Consider the following 17,387-nt stretch of genomic DNA (forward strand, 5'->3'; position numbering starts at 1 on the left):
AACACTGTACAAACACAACTTTATTAACACTGTACAAACACACAACTTTATTATCACTGTACAAACACAACTTTATTAACACTGTACAAACACACAACTTTATTAACACTGTACAAACACACAACTTTATTAACACTGTACAAACAACTTTATTAACACTGTACAAACACACAACTTTATTAACACTGTACAAACACACAACTTTATTGACACTGTACAAACACACAACTTTATTAACACTGTACAAACACAACTTTATTATCACTGTACAAACACAACTTTATTAACACTGTACAAACACACAACTTTATTATCACTGTACAAACACAACTTTATTAACACTGTACAAACACACAACTTTATTAACACTGTACAAACACACAACTTTATTATCACTGTACAAACACAACTTTATTAACACTGTACAAACACACAACTTTATTAACACTGTACAAACACACAACTTTATTAACACTGTACAAACAACTTTATTAACACTGTACAAACACACAACTTTATTAACACTGTGCAAACACAACTTTATTAACACTGTACAAACACGCAACTTTATTAACACTGTACAAACACACAACTTTATTAACACTGTACAAACACACAACTTTATTAACACTGTACAAACACACAACTTTATTAACACTGTACAGACACAACTTTATTAACACTGTACAAACACACAACTTTATTATCACTGTACAAACACAACTTTATTATCACTGTACAAACACACAACTTTATTAACACTGTACAAACACAACTTTATTAACACTGTACAAACACACAACTTTATTAACACTGTACAAACACAACTTTATTAACACTGTACAAACACAACTTTATTAACACTGTAAAAACACACAACTTTATTAACACTGTACAAACACACAACTTTATTAACACTGTACAAACACACAACTTTATTAACACTGTACAAACACAACTTTATTAACACTGTACAAACACACAACTTTATTAACACTGTACAAACACAACTTTATTAACACTGTACAAACACAACTTTATTAACACTGTACAAACACAACTTTATTAACACTGTACAAACACACAACTTTATTAACACTGTACAAACACAACTTTATTAACACTGTACAAACACACAACTTTATTAACACTGTACAAACACACAACTTTATTAACACTGTACAAACACACAACTTTATTAACACTGTACAGACACAACTTTATTAACACTGTACAAACACACAACTTTATTAACACTGTACAAACACAACTTTATTAACACTGTACAAACACAACTTTATTAACACTGTACAAACACACAACTTTATTATCACTGTACAAACACAACTTTATTAACACTGTACAAACACAACTTTATTAACACTGTACAAACACACAACTTTATTAACACTGTACAAACACAACTTTATTAACACTGTACAGACACACAACTTTATTAACACTGTACAAACACAACTTTATTATCACTGTACAAACACACAACTTTATTAACACTGTACAGACACACAACTTTATTAACACTGTACAAACACAACTTTATTATCACTGTACAAACACACAACTTTATTAACACTGTACAAACACACAACTTTATTAACACTGTACAAACACAACTTTATTTACACTGTACAAACACACAACTTTATTAACACTGTACAAACACACAACTTTATTAACACTGTACAAACACACAACTTTATTAACACTGTACAAACACACAACTTTATTAACACTGTACAAACACAACTTTATTAACACTGTACAAACACAACTTTATTTACACTGTACAAACACACAACTTTATTATCACTGTACAAACACACAACTTTATTATCACTATACAAACACACAACTTTATTATCACTGTACAAACACACAACTTTATTATCACTGTACAAACACACAACTTTATTATCACTATACAAACACACAACTTTATTATCACTGTACAAACACACAACTTTATTAACACTGTACAAACACACAACTTTATTAACACTGTACAAACACACAACTTTATTATCACTGTACAAACAACTTTATTATCACTGTACAAACACACAACTTTATTAAAACTGTACAAACACACAACTTTATTAACACTGTACAAACACACAACTTTATTAACACTGTACAAACACACAACTTTATTAACACTGTACAAACACACAACTTTATTAACACTGTACAAACACACAACTTTATTAACACTGTACAAACACAACTTTATTAACACTGTACAAACACACAACTTTATTATCACTGTACAAACACAACTTTATTAACACTGTACAAACACAACTTTATTAACACTGTACAAACACACAACTTTATTAACACTGTACAAACACAACTTTATTAACACTGTACAAACACACAACTTTATTATCACTGTACAAACACACAACTTTATTAACACTGTACAAACACAACTTTATTATCACTGTACAAACACACAACTTTATTAACACTGTACAAACACACAACTTTATTAACACTGTACAAACAACTTTATTAACACTGTACAAACACACAACTTTATTAACACTGTACAAACACACAACTTTATTAACACTGTACAGACACAACTTTATTAACACTGTACAAACACACAACTTTATTATCACTGTACAAACACAACTTTATTTACACTGTACAAACACACAACTTTATTAACACTGTACAAACACACAACTTTATTAACACTGTACAAACACACAACTTTATTAACACTGTACAAACACAACTTTATTAACACTGTACAAACACACAACTTTATTAACACTGTACAAACACAACTTTATTAACACTGTACAAACACAACTTTATTAACACTGTACAAACACACAACTTTATTAACACTGTACAAACACAACTTTATTAACACTGTACAAACACACAACTTTATTAACACTGTACAAACACACAACTTTATTAACACTGTACAAACACACAACTTTATTATCACTGTACAAACACACAACTTTATTAACACTGTACAGACACACAACTTTATTAACACTGTACAAACACAACTTTATTATCACTGTACAAACACACAACTTTATTAACACTGTACAAACACACAACTTTATTATCACTGTACAAACACAACTTTATTTACACTGTACAAACACACAACTTTATTAACACTGTACAAACACACAACTTTATTAACACTGTACAAACACACAACTTTATTAACACTGTACAAACACACAACTTTATTAACACTGTACAAACACACAACTTTATTAACACTGTACAAACACAACTTTATTAACACTGTACAAACACAACTTTATTTACACTGTACAAACACACTACTTTATTAACACTGTACAAACACACAACTTTATTATCACTGTACAAACACACAACTTTATTATCACTGTACAAACACACAACTTTATTAACACTGTACAAACACACAACTTTATTATCACTGTACAAACACACAACTTTATTATCACTGTACAAACACACAACTTTATTAACACTGTACAAACACAACTTTATTATCACTGTACAAACACACAACTTTATTAACACTGTACAAACACACAACTTTATTAACACTGTACAAACACACAACTTTATTATCACTGTACAAACACACAACTTTATTATCACTGTACAAACACACAACTTTATTAACACTGTACAAACACACAACTTTATTAACACTGTACAAACACACAACTTTATATGTATTAACAGTGAATAATACAGCCATGCGGTGGCTTCCAGCTGAAGAGTGATGTTATTGGTTGAGGTCAGTTAGTTGTTGTTATTTATGTAAGAACACATTGAGCTCCACATGAAGGGACAATCAGACCGGATGTGATCATTAATTCACACAATCAAACATGTTATTTCTCTGTGAGGCCCGCTCCCAGCGCGCATGCGTCGGAGGTAGTGATCCGTCTCGCCCACAGAAGATCTTTGGCCCGCCGCCTGCGTGCCCCTGCAGTGTGTGCGTGCTTCCGCTCTGTGCTCGTCCTCATCAACAACAACAACCGGACAAAGTGATCCTCACCGGCTCCGGTGCGCCGACACACCCAGAGGACCGCAGTGACACCGAGCCGCAGTGACGGTAAGAGCCCGCTCCCGGTGGCCCCGCGCTGTCCTCGCGCCCCCCCGCCGCTGCGGCCGCCGGTTCGCGGGGATGCTGCGCGCTCTCGCTCACGGCCGCTCGAGCCCCGTCTCGTTCGTGATGCCGAGGCCGCGGAGCCGCGTGCCTGCGTGCCGGTGCCGGGGACGATCCCGCTCACCGTCCGTCCGGTGCCGCTGTCGGTTGTAACGGAGACACCGAGAGGAGGACGGTTACCGGATAAACGCCATTTTGTTTCAGAGTGCGAGCAGCAGGCCGGACGGTCCGCCATTTTAACACAAACACAGGACCCTCGTTATTAAGCTGACGGTAACAACCAGCGCCGGGTACCGCCCCGAGCCCCGCCGCAGACACACCGGGAGCCCGGTGAGCCCGGTGAGTCTGCCGGTAGAGGGTCGTTTAATCAGCGCGTTAGCCTCACCACCTCCATCAGTGCACGCGTTAGCTTAACCCGTTAGCATAGCCCGTTAGCTTAGCACGCTTCAGTCCGGGTTAGATTCGTTAATCAGAGTGGACTCGGTGTCCGGTACCGGTTCCGGTTCCGTCCGGGAAATACAACCAGTATGCGGAATGCTAACAGCTAACAGCTAGCACTGTCTGCTGGCTCACTTGAACGCATCATGGAACGTGCACACGCACCGGTGCGCGTGTCCGCGGGAGAAGAGGTACATGAACTACTGGGACTGGGGGGGGGGGGCAGGAGCCGCGGAGCAAGGCACTGATCTGATCAATGAGCTGATAATCAACCTGATCAGCCTTCAGCAGTTAGCTAGTGTTTCTGTAGTGGAGACTAAACGTTAACAATGATCCATATCAGCAGTTTGAATCCAACTAAAAGCTCCCTGCACCAAACTCCCTTTAAGAAATATCACATTTTAACAATTCCTAACGTGTTCGTAACAACACGTAACTCTAGAAACACGAGCTAAAGGCCGTCATATGTCCACAGTCTGACTGTCAATACAGGATCAATATCATCCATAAAGATACAGTGTATACTGATCAATATCATCCATAAAGATACAGTGTATACTGATCAATATCATCCATAAAGATACAGTGTATACTGATCAATATCATCCATAAAGATACAGTGTATACTGATCAATAATCCATAAAGATACAGTGTATACTGATCAATATCTATAAAGATAGTGTATACTGATCAATATCTATAAAGATAGTGTATACTGATCAATATCATCCATAAAGATAGTGTATACTGATCAATATCTATAAAGATAGTGTATACTGATCAATATCATCCATAAAGATAGTGTATACTGATCAATAATCCATACAGATACAGTGTATACTGATCAATATCATCCATAAAGATACAGTGTATACTGATCAATAATCCATAAAGATACAGTGTATACTGATCAATATCATCCATAAAGATACAGTGTATACTGATCAATATCATCCATAAAGATACAGTGTATACTGATCAATAATCCATACAGATACAGTGTATACTGATCAATATCATCCATAAAGATACAGTGTATACTGATCAATAATCCATACAGATACAGTGTATACTGATCAATATCATCCATAAAGATACAGTGTATACTGATCAATATCATCCATAAAGATACAGTGTATACTGATCAATATCATCCATAAAGATACAGTGTATACTGATCAATATCTATAAAGATAGTGTATACTGATCAATATCTATAAAGATAGTGTATACTGATCAATATCATCCATAAAGATAGTGTATACTGATCAATATCATCCATACAGATACAGTGTATACTGATCAATAATCCATACAGATACAGTGTATACTGATCAATATCATCCATTAAGATACAGTGTATACTGATCAATAATCCATAAAGATACAGTGTATACTGATCAATATCATCTATACAGATACAGTGTATACTGATCAATAATCCATAAAGATACAGTGTATACTGATCAATATCATCCATAAAGATACAGTGTATACTGATCAATATCACCCATAAAGATACAGCGTATACTGATCAATAATCAATACAGATACAGTGTTATCATCCATACAGATACAGTGATTAGTGATCAATATGATCAATAAATATGAAGCTGTTCATTCACTGTGTGTGTGAGTGATGGAGCCGTTACCATGGTAACTGCTGGTTCTCTGCAGAGACTGCTCTGATTGGCTGCAGCTCGTTGTGATATTGATCCTGGTAGATAGCTCTCTGATGGCGTCTTTGATCAGAAGTATTGATTAGGTGCTCCAGCAGGTAAATATTAAAGCGCTAAGATCAATGTTCATATTGATCCAACTAACAAGAGCCAATATCTCCCATAGCGAGTTAAACATCAGCACAGTGGGAACAGGAATATTACACTATATTGATCAGCTATTAGTTGTGATCAGGATTCACTACTGAACGCTCCCTCAACCACCAGCTGCTGATCCAGATGTTCTGGTTCCCTGTAGGGAGCTGTGGGTTCGTTATTATTAGTATTTAATGCAGCAGTATTATTATTATTATTAGTAGTAGTAGTATTTAATGCATTATTAGTATTAGTATTTAATGCAGCAGTATTATTATTATTATTAGTAGTATTTAATGCATTATTAGTATTATTAGTATTTAATGCAGCAATATTAATATTAGTAGTAGTAGTAGTATTTAATGCATTATTAGTATTATTAATATTTAATGCAGCAGTATTATTAATATTAGTAGTAGTAGTAGTATTTAATGCATTATTAGTATTATTAATATTTAATGCAGCAGTATTATTATTAATATTAGTAGTAGTATTTAATGCATTATTAGTATTAGTATTTAATGCATTATTAGTATTTAATGCAGCAGTATTATTATTAGTATTAGTAGTAGTATTTAATGCATTATTAGTAGTAGTATTTAATGCATTATTAGTATTAGTATTTAATGCAGCAGTATTATTATTAATATTAGTAGTAGTAGTATTTAATGCATTATTAGTATTAGTATTTAATGCAGCAGTATTATTATTATTAGTAGTAGTATTTAATGCATTATTAGTATTATTAGTATTTAATGCAGCAATATTAATATTAGTAGTAGTAGTAGTATTTAATGCATTATTAGTATTATTAATATTTAATGCAGCAGTATTATTAATATTAGTAGTAGTAGTAGTATTTAATGCATTATTAGTATTATTAATATTTAATGCAGCAGTATTATTATTAATATTAGTAGTAGTATTTAATGCATTATTAGTATTAGTATTTAATGCATTATTAGTATTTAATGCAGCAGTATTATTATTAATATTAGTAGTAGTATTTAATGCATTATTAGTAGTAGTATTTAATGCATTATTAGTATTAGTATTTAATGCAGCAGTATTATTATTAATATTAGTAGTAGTAGTATTTAATGCATTATTAGTATTAGTATTTAATGCAGCAGTATTAATATTATTATTAGTAGTAGTATTTAATGCATTATTAGTATTATTAGTATTTAATGCAGCAGTATTATTATTATTATTAGTAGTAGTATTTAATGCATTATTAGTATTATTAGTATTTAATGCAGCAGTATTATTATTAATATTAGTAGTAGTAGTATTTAATGCATTATTAGTATTATTAGTATTTAATGCAGCAGTATTAATATTATTAGTAGTAGTAGTATTTAATGCATTATTAGTATTATTAGTATTTAATGCAGCAGTATTATTATTATTAGTAGTAGTAGTAGTATTTAATGCATTATTAGTATTTAATGCAGCAGTATTAATATTATTAGTAGTAGTAGTATTTAATGCATTATTAGTATTTAATGCAGCAGTATTATTATTAATATTAGTAGTAGTAGTATTTAATGCATTATTAGTATTATTAGTATTTAATGCAGCAGTATTATTATTATTATTAGTAGTAGTATTTAATGCATTATTAGTATTAGTATTTAATGCAGCAGTATTATTATTAATATTAGTAGTAGTAGTAGTATTTAATGCATTATTAGTATTATTAGTATTTAATGCAGCAGTATTATTATTAATATTAGTAGTAGTAGTATTTAATGCATTATTAGTATTATTAGTATTTAATGCAGCAGTATTATTATTAGTAGTAGTAGTATTTAATGCATTATTAGTATTATTAATATTTAATGCAGCAGTATTATTATTAATATTAGTAGTAGTATTTAATGCATTATTAGTATTAGTATTTAATGCATTATTAGTATTTAATGCAGCAGTATTATTATTAATATTAGTAGTAGTATTTAATGCATTATTAGTAGTAGTATTTAATGCATTATTAGTATTAGTATTTAATGCAGCAGTATTATTATTAATATTAGTAGTAGTAGTATTTAATGCATTATTAGTATTAGTATTTAATGCAGCAGTATTATTAATATTATTAGTAGTAGTAGTATTTAATGCATTATTAGTATTATTAGTATTTAATGCAGCAGTATTAATATTAATATTAGTAGTAGTAGTATTTAATGCATTATTAGTATTATTAATATTTAATGCAGCATTATTAATATTAGTAGTAGTAGTAGTATTTAATGCATTATTAGTATTATTAATATTTAATGCAGCAGTATTATTATTAATATTGGTAGTAGTAGTATTTGATGCAACATTATTAGTATTATTAATATTTAATGCAGCAGTATTATTATTAATATTATTAGTAGTAGTTGAATTTAATGCATTATTAGTATTATTAATATTTAATGCAACATTATTAGTATTATTAGTGTTAATAGTTAATGCAGCAGTATTATTATTAATATAAGTAGTAATAGTAGTAGTAGTAGTATTTATTGCATTGTTAGTATTATTAATATTCAATGCAGCAGTATTATTATTAATATTGTTATTAGTAGTAATATTCAATGCATTATTAGTATTGTTAATATTTACTGCAGCAGTATTATTATTAATATTATTAGTAGTAGTAGTATTTAATGCGATATTATTAGTATTAATATTTAATGCAGCAGTATTATTATTATTATTAATAATATATTATTATTAGTAGTAGTAGTATTTAATGCATTATTATTAGTATTATTAATATTTAAGGCAGCAGTATTATTATTAATATTATTATTAGTAGTAGTATTTAATGCAACATTATTAGTATTATTAGTATTATTAATATTTAATGCAGCAGTATTATTATTAATATTATTATTAGTAGTAGTATTTAATGCATTATTATTAGTATTTATATTCAATGCAACAGTATTATTATTAATATTATTATTAGTAGTAGTTGTATTTAATGCATTATTATTATTAGTATTATTATTAGTGTTATTAAATTATTATTATTAGTAGTTGTAGTATTAATATTTTATGCAGCAGTATTATTATTATTATTTTTAGTGTTAGTGTTATTATTAGTAGTAGTCGTAGTAGTAGTAGTATATAATGCATTATTATTATTATTATTAATAATATTATTATTAGTGTTTTCATTTCAAATATCATTATTATCACGGTTGATTACCACGGTGTGGAAACCGTGTGTTTAATCCTTCCCAGCGTCATCCGAGTTTCCCGAAGTTGCCGCGCAGGCTCACTGCGCAGCCTACAACGTGTGTGCAAGTTGGAATCATGGCAGAAGGAGGAGAGGACAGCGCTCAGGACATTTATCAGCCCTCTAAGAGGACTAAGTCTGAAGCATGGGTATATTTTGGTTGTTATAAGAATGCCGAGGGACAGTTGATTGAAGATACTTATCCTGTCTGCAGAACGTGCAGGAAAAAAGTTGCTGCTAAAGGCGGCAATACGTCGAATCTCCTGACTCATCTCCGTCACCCACAGCTTTATAGCCAATGCAAGGTCAGTTAACGTTAACGGTTTAGCTAAAATACATAGTGTGGGGACTTCTGGTTGAAGGAGAATGCAATGATCCGTCTGTGTAACTTGTTAATAACTTGTCAATAACCTAAACAAATGCCTGCGGCATTAACTACCTGAAATGCACATTTTCATTCAGTGGTGGTGTGTGGAGCAAATCGGGACACATTTTTAGCCTCAGAGCTAAACGGATGCCCATTTGAGTTGCGTTTGTCAAACAGTAGTAGGCTACAGTATTTCATTGCATGCATTTCTTGATTTCCTTTTCATGTCTAGGTTTTTCAGTGTCCTACTACAAGAATGCATAATTTATACTAAGTTCAGTAAATCGTTTAATTCTAGGGAAGGTAGATAACTTTAATTGACTTAGTCACACGGTGACGGTCTGAACCACGTGTCTTTGAAAACACGAAACATTATTTGCCCAGTAAGAGAATTCATTTCTAGCCAATTTTTTTGATTTAGCAACAATAAGAGCTTAAGGCAAAATCGTATGAATATTGATATGAATAGTAGCCTAATGATGATGATAATAATAATAATAATTTTTTTTACAGTGAGGACTTGCAGTGGGGCAGCCAAGTACTGCTACAGGTTCAAAGACAGTCTGCTTATTAAGGCTGCTTAATTAATCGAAATTTGATCATGATTACGATTTTGGGGCCAAACGATCTCAAAACTAATAAAATCGGGGGGAAACAATTTTCTTTTCATTTTCTGTTGTGCAACGTTGTATAGAAAAAAGCTGTGTCCCAATTCAGGGATGCAGCCCCTGAATGGGACACAGTCTGCGTATTTCCGTCCCTCCCCCACAGCATGCACTGCACGAGTCAGTCACGTTGTTTTCGTTGGAACAGGTAATGCGTAACAGTAACCTGTGTTTCCTCTAGGATTTTTTTAGCAGTCACGCCCCCCTGTCCCGTCATGCCGGCAAGCCCAGACCCAAATAATCGTGATTATGATTTTTTTCCATAAACGAGCAGCCCTACTGCTTATGCACCTGCATCCAGAAAAGTTCAAGACCTAACTGCAGCATTCTCCTATTGCATAGCAAAAGACATTCTGTTCCATTGATTTGTTTACATATTTAGTCATCAACACTTGAACATTTGGATTTGATTACATATGCTTGTAGTTATTTTTGTAATTTGTTTATAGTGGCTATTAATTGTAAATGCATAATGCACTTTTGTCTTATTTTTAGTTTAAAGTGTTCACATAAACTTGCACAATGGTTCATTTTCCTGACAAATAAGCTACTAACAGTTTTACATTTTCATTTTGATGATGAAGAAAATAAGTATATAATTAGTGGTGTTTCTTTGATTTGTTTACATATTGTTCTTTGTGTCTTAGCTTGAATGTTTGGATTTGTATCATTTAAACCTTCCTGACAAATAAGCTGTTTACATGCTGAACCCTTGTTCCTTTGATGTTACATTTTGATGCTTTTGATAAGGTTTTGTAATATAATAAACACTGTTACACTTTTTGAAACTATTTCAGCTTGTGTAGGCCTATCAGTGCTTTTTGAACATATTGAACACACTTTCAAAAAATACCGTTATAATACCGAAAACCGTGATAATTTTGGTCACTGTAACCATGAGGTCAAATTCTCATACCGTTATATCCCTTGCTGTGATATGATGTCGCTGCTCACTGACTCTCAATGAGCCCACAGGGATCCATACATCACCACATATTGATAACGTATAGACCCAATACCTTATCAATGCAATCATATTGTCTATGATTATATATATATTATATATATTATATTGTCTAATATAATATATATTATGCACAATATAATATATATAATATAATGATATCTGTCAGAAGTTATTATAAGTGAACAGACGAACCAACGCCTACTCATCCTTGTTGTGTTGACACAAAACCAAAATAAAAAATGAAATGAAATTTACATTTAATGTATATTTAATTGTAGTTTATAAATCACAATATTGTTTCAGCTACTGGTTTCTAAAGTCTAGTCTTTATTTTAGTTTTAACTTTAGTTTAATAACCTCCAATCGGGACCTTGGATCCACACTGGCTCCACCCTCCCAGTGGGACCAGGGTCATCCTGATCTTCATCTTAGACTTCTGAAATACACAACAGTTTCCATTTCCTGTGTTTAGATATTCAGATGTGAGATTGAATCCAATCCAGAGACGTCTGATCTGATTGCAGGTGTTGAAATGCTGGCCCAGATGAAGCCAGGTGAGGGTGTTAACTGTAGTTCAGGTGTGTCTCTGAGGCTCTGAGTTGTACTCCATGTTTTTCCTGACTGCGTTCAGATGACGGAGACGGTGAAGTACGTGGACGACGAACACAAGAGCATCTTCCTGAAGCTGCTGAACGAGCAGAGACTGGAAGGCGAACACTGCGACATCGCCGTGGTCGTCGAAGACGTCAAGTTCCGCGCTCACCGCTGCGTGCTCGCCGCCTGCTCCAACTACTTCAAAAAACTCTTCAAGAAACATGAGGTACTCTTTAATATACAGACAGTTTAAAAGGTGTACAGGTGTGCTGCAGTACTGTTGTAATGTGTAACACCTGTAATGGCCGTGCTCAGGTGGACAACTCTTCAGTGATTGAGATCGACTTCATCCGCTCAGATATCTTTGAGGAGGTGTTGAACTACATGTACACAGCGAAGATCTCCGTCAAGAAAAGAGACGTCAACCTCATGATGTCATCAGGACAGATCCTCGGCATCCGCTTCCTCGACAAACTCTGCTCTCAGGTAGCACACACAAGTAACACACAGGTTACACACACAACCTGTTACACACACAGGTTACACACACAGGTAACACACACAGGTAATGACACACTGCTAACACACACAGGTAACACACACAGGTGACACACACTGCTAACACACACAGGTAACACACACAGGTAACACAAAGACAGGCCATAATAATATTTTGTATACACTGTACTGTTTTATTTTGAAAATCCCAGTGGTTTTTGGGGGGTTAGTCAGACAGGTGAAGCTCTGTGTGATGATGCGTTTGTGTGTCTTCAGAAACGAGACGTGTCTTCAGAGGACAAAGACAAGTTTCCTTATGATATCGTAAAGATGGCGCTGCCACCGGAGGCTCAGCTGGCTGCTGACGCCGAGGTACAATCACACGATCAATAATAATCATTGATTAACCATCTGTAATTGGCATTTTATACTGTAAAGTGTTTGTGTGCAGGTGCTCGGGGAGCACGATGACACGCCCACCACAGACGACCTTGTTGAAGCGTCAGCCAATCAGGAGCTCGATAAGTCTCCCAGTGCAGCGCTGCGTGTGCAGGAAGCCATCCTGAAAGAGCTGACCAATGAGGACGTTCACAAGGTACACACTTTATATACTTGTGACTCCCTCAGTGTCCTCTCACACACACACAGGTAAACACTCCTGTGTGACTTCCTCAGGTGACCTGCTACGACCAGGATGTGGTGACAGAGATGGAGGCGGAGCCTAAAGAGCTGGGGGCGGAACACCACGCCACCCAGACACTGACGTTTGCAGACAGTATCGGGGAGGTGAAGGACGAGCAGCCACCCGGCTGGACGACAGCAACCACCGACATGAAGTTTGAGTACCTGTTGTACGGACACCGGGAGCAGCTCGCCTGCCAGGTGTGTGGGAAGACCTTCATGGATGAGAGCAGACTCAGGTACAGGCAACTCACCTGACCAACACGCCTGACTAACTCACCTGTATAATCTCACCTGACTGACTCACCTGTGTAAACTCACCTGACTAACTCACCTGTGTAAACTCACCTGTATAAACATGCCTGACTAACTCACCTGTATAAAGTCACCTGACTAACTCACCTGTATAAACTCACCTGTATAAACATGCCTGACTAACTCACCTGTATAAAGTCACCTGACTAACTCACCTGTGTAAACTCACCTGACTAATTCACCTGTATAATCTCACCTGACTGACTCACCTGTATAAAGTCACCTGACTAACTCACCTGTGTAAACTCACCTGACTAATTCACCTGTATAATCTCACCTGACTGACTCACCTGTGTAAACTCACCTGACTGACTCACCTGTGTAAACTCACCTGTATAAAGTCAGCTGTATAAACTCACCTGACTAACTCACCTGTATAAACTCACCTGTATAAACTAACTTGACTAACTCACCTGTATAATCTCACCTGACTGACTCACCTGTGTAAACTCACCTGAATAACTCACCTGTGTAAACTCACCTGTATAAACATGCCTGACTAACTCACCTGTATAAAGTCACCTGACTAACTCACCTGTGTAAACTCACCTGACTAACTCACCTGTGTAAACTCACCTGTATAAACTCAGCTGTATAAACTCACCTGACTAACTCACCTGTATAAACTCACCTGACTAACTCACCTGTATAATCTCACCTGACTGACTCACCTGTGTAAACTCACCTGTATAAACTCAGCTGTATAAACTCACCTGACTAACTCACCTGTATAATCTCACCTGACTGACTCACCTGTGTAAACTCACCTGTATAAACTCACCTGACTAACTCACCTGTATAAACTAACTTGACTAACTCACCTGTGTAAACACGCTCTGTCTTCAGGAAACATGAGAAGCTTCATTCAGCAGAGCGTCCGTTCGCCTGTGAGATCTGCACCAAAGCTTTCACCACCCACGCTCACCTGAAAGGTAAAAGCACACCTGTACACACCTGTACTCAGGTATGATAACCTGAACTCTCTGGTGAAAGATTACAGATGACATTTTACAGGTGATTGTTTTTCATTGTTTGGCTCTGCCCTCACCTGTGCACTGCAGAGCACCTGAAGATCCACACAGGCTTCAAACCGTACCGGTGTGACGTTTGTGGGAAATCGTTCATTCGAGCTCCAGACCTGAAAAAGCACGAACGAGTTCACAGCAACGAGAGGCCGTTCGCCTGCCAGATGTGTGACAAGGTGGGCTCACCTATCTGTCTCTCTCTCTCTCACCCTTCTGCCTGTCTGTCTAACTTGTCCGTCTTACTTGTCTGTCTCACCTGTCTGTCTGCAGGCATTTAAACACAAGTCTCACCTGAAAGATCATGAGAGGAGACACAGAGGAGAGAAACCGTTCGTCTGTCCGTCCTGCACCAAGGCCTTTGCCAAGGTACTACTAATGATACTACTAATAATAATACTAATTCTAATGATACTACTAATAATAATACTAATTCTAATGATACTACTAATAATAATTCTAATGATACTAATTCTAATGATACTACTAATAATAATTCTAATGATACTACTAATAATAATACTAATTCTAATGATACTACTAATAATAATACTAATTCTAATGATACTACTAATAATAATTCTAATGATACTAATTCTAATGATACTACTAATAATAATTCTAATGATACTACTAATAATAATACTAATGATACTACTAATAATAATACTAATGATACTACTAATAATAATAATAATTCTAATGATACTACTAATAATAATTCTAATGATACTAATTCTAATGATACTTCTAATAATAATACTAATTCTAATGATACTACTAATAATAATTCTAATTCTAATGATACTACTAATAATAATTCTAATGATACTAATTCTAATGATACTTCTAATAATACTAATTCTAATGATACTACTAATAATAATACTAATTCTGATGATACTACTAATAATAATTCTAATGATACTAATACTACTAATAATTATTCTAATAATACTAATTCTAATGATACTACTAATAATAATACTAATTCTAATGATACTTCTAATAATAATACTAATGATACTACTAATAATAATACTAATTCTAATGATACTACTAATAATAATTCTAATGATACTAATTCTAATTATACTACTAATAATAATTCTAATGATACTAATTCTAATGATTCTACTACTAATAATTCTAATGATACTACTAATAATAATTCTAATGATACTAATTCTAATTATACTACTAATAATAATTCTACTACTAATAATTCTAATGATACTACTAATAATAATTCTAATGATTCTAATTATACTACTAATAATAATTCTTATACTACTAATTCTAATGATACTACTAATAATTATAATACTACTACTAATAATAATACCAATTCTAATGATACAGCTAATAATACTTATGATACTACTACTAATAATACTAATTCTAATGATACTAATAATAATAATACTAATTCTAATGATACTACTAATAATACTAATACTAACACTAATAATACTAATGATACTACTACTAATAATAATACTAATACTAATGATACTACTAATAATACTACTAATGATAATAATAATACTAATAATAAAATAATACTAATAATAATTATACTGATAATAATAATAATGATACTAATAATACTGATGATAATAATAATAATAATAATACTCACAGTAGTACACTGTACAGTACTGTCAGTGTGTATTGCTACCTGCGGTGCGTTCAGTGTCACTCTACTTTCAGGCGTCAGATCTGAAGCGTCATGAGAACAACATGCACAGTGAGAGGAAGCAGCTGAATCCACTGCAGAGCGACACAGAGACACTGCAGGCTGCCGCCATGGCTGCTGAGGAGCAACATCTGGACTCCATCAGCTGCTCCTAACATCAGCTGCTGCCCACATCTGGACTCCATCAGCTGCTGCCAACATCTGGACACAATCAGCTGCTCCAACCATCAGCTGCTGCCAACATCTGGACACAATCAGCTGCTCCAACCATCAGCTGCTGCCCACATCTGGACTCCATCAGCTGCTGCCCACATCTGGACTCCAGCAGCTGCTCCAACCATCAGCTGCTGCCCACATCTGGACTCCAGCAGCTGCTCCAACCATCAGCTGCTGCCCACATCTGGACTTGGTCAGCTGCTGCTGCTGCTAGTGGACATACTGTCACTGCCTTTATTGATCTTTATTGGTTTTTTATTCTTCAGCAGACTCTTTTGGAGTTCTGTGTTTGTAGAAGTTTTCTTTTTCTTTTTTTTTTTTTGGCTCTGATCAGTGATCAATGAACTGACGTGAACATGAACTGATGACCTCAGCGATCATGTGACAAACATGGCTGACCCTCGGCTGTGTGTAAGATTTGTAAGTACGAGTGTTTGGACTGGACAGGATCTGTTTTTCAGTGTGTACAGAAAATGTTTGTGTTGTAAATAAAACTGTTGTTCTGTTCAGTTTAATGAGCAGAGCTGTTTTAAACCACTCGTGAGTTTGAGTTCACTGCGTCACTACTGCGGCCCAGAGGGGACACACTCAGGGCTGTTTCCATGGTGACACAGATGAAGTACATTGACATGTCACTTATAACAGTTACAACCTGCAGGAGAAGACCATCAGATTCAGATCAATAATCAATCAATCATAAA

At 34.2% G+C, this 17,387-nt stretch overlaps 1 protein-coding gene and 1 long non-coding RNA gene across 10 annotated transcripts; one reads left to right on the plus strand and one right to left on the minus strand.

Annotated features, from left to right (window-relative positions):
* Positions 1-3,970: 3,970 nt before the first annotated feature.
* zbtb14 (zinc finger and BTB domain containing 14) lies at positions 3,971-17,223 on the plus strand. Of its 5 annotated transcripts, none has more exons than XM_051384964.1 (11): positions 3,978-4,117; positions 12,134-12,215; positions 12,293-12,481; positions 12,571-12,741; positions 13,030-13,125; positions 13,205-13,348; positions 13,429-13,673; positions 14,596-14,681; positions 14,811-14,950; positions 15,045-15,140; positions 16,485-17,223. In XM_051384964.1, the coding sequence occupies exons 3-11, from the start codon at positions 12,293-12,295 to the stop codon at positions 16,623-16,625; spliced, it is 1,308 nt and encodes a 435-aa protein (XP_051240924.1). In that variant the 5' UTR covers positions 3,978-4,117; positions 12,134-12,215; the 3' UTR covers positions 16,626-17,223. The 5 variants fall into 5 exon arrangements, with proteins under 5 accessions (XP_051240923.1, XP_051240924.1, XP_051240926.1 ...); XM_051384966.1 differs by lacking the exon at positions 12,134-12,215 and adding an exon at positions 9,877-9,967 and having other exon boundaries at positions 4,000-4,117; XM_051384962.1 differs by lacking the exons at positions 3,978-4,117; positions 12,134-12,215 and adding exons at positions 4,703-4,800; positions 9,668-9,967.
* LOC127354776 (uncharacterized) lies at positions 13,680-14,607 on the minus strand. 5 transcript variants are annotated; one of them, XR_007881619.1, is made up of 6 exons: positions 14,517-14,607; positions 14,354-14,448; positions 14,272-14,298; positions 14,040-14,203; positions 13,851-13,904; positions 13,680-13,782 (listed from the first exon to the last, which is right to left on the minus strand). It is a non-coding gene; the product is annotated as an uncharacterized LOC127354776 (long non-coding RNA). The 5 variants fall into 5 exon arrangements; XR_007881617.1 differs by having other exon boundaries at positions 13,717-13,741; positions 13,810-13,904; XR_007881618.1 differs by lacking the exon at positions 13,851-13,904 and having other exon boundaries at positions 13,680-13,836; positions 14,381-14,448.
* Positions 17,224-17,387: the final 164 nt, after the last annotated feature.

This window comes from Dicentrarchus labrax, unplaced genomic scaffold (assembly GCF_905237075.1).
Source record: "Dicentrarchus labrax unplaced genomic scaffold, dlabrax2021, whole genome shotgun sequence".
NCBI classification, from domain to species: domain Eukaryota; kingdom Metazoa; phylum Chordata; class Actinopteri; family Moronidae; genus Dicentrarchus; species Dicentrarchus labrax.

What these genes read in the sequence shown, in the direction of transcription:
- zbtb14 (XM_051384962.1), top strand. Translation starts at nt 4,756, where the DNA reads ATGGAACGTGCACACGCACCGGTGCGCGTGTCCGCGGGAGAAGAG. An exon ending in CCAATGAGGACGTTCACAAG is followed by an intron (nt 13,349 to 13,428) that starts GTACACACTTTA and finishes TGACTTCCTCAG; the next exon opens with GTGACCTGCTACGACCAGGA. An exon ending in CCTGCCAGATGTGTGACAAG is followed by an intron (nt 14,951 to 15,044) that starts GTGGGCTCACCT and finishes GTCTGTCTGCAG; the next exon opens with GCATTTAAACACAAGTCTCA.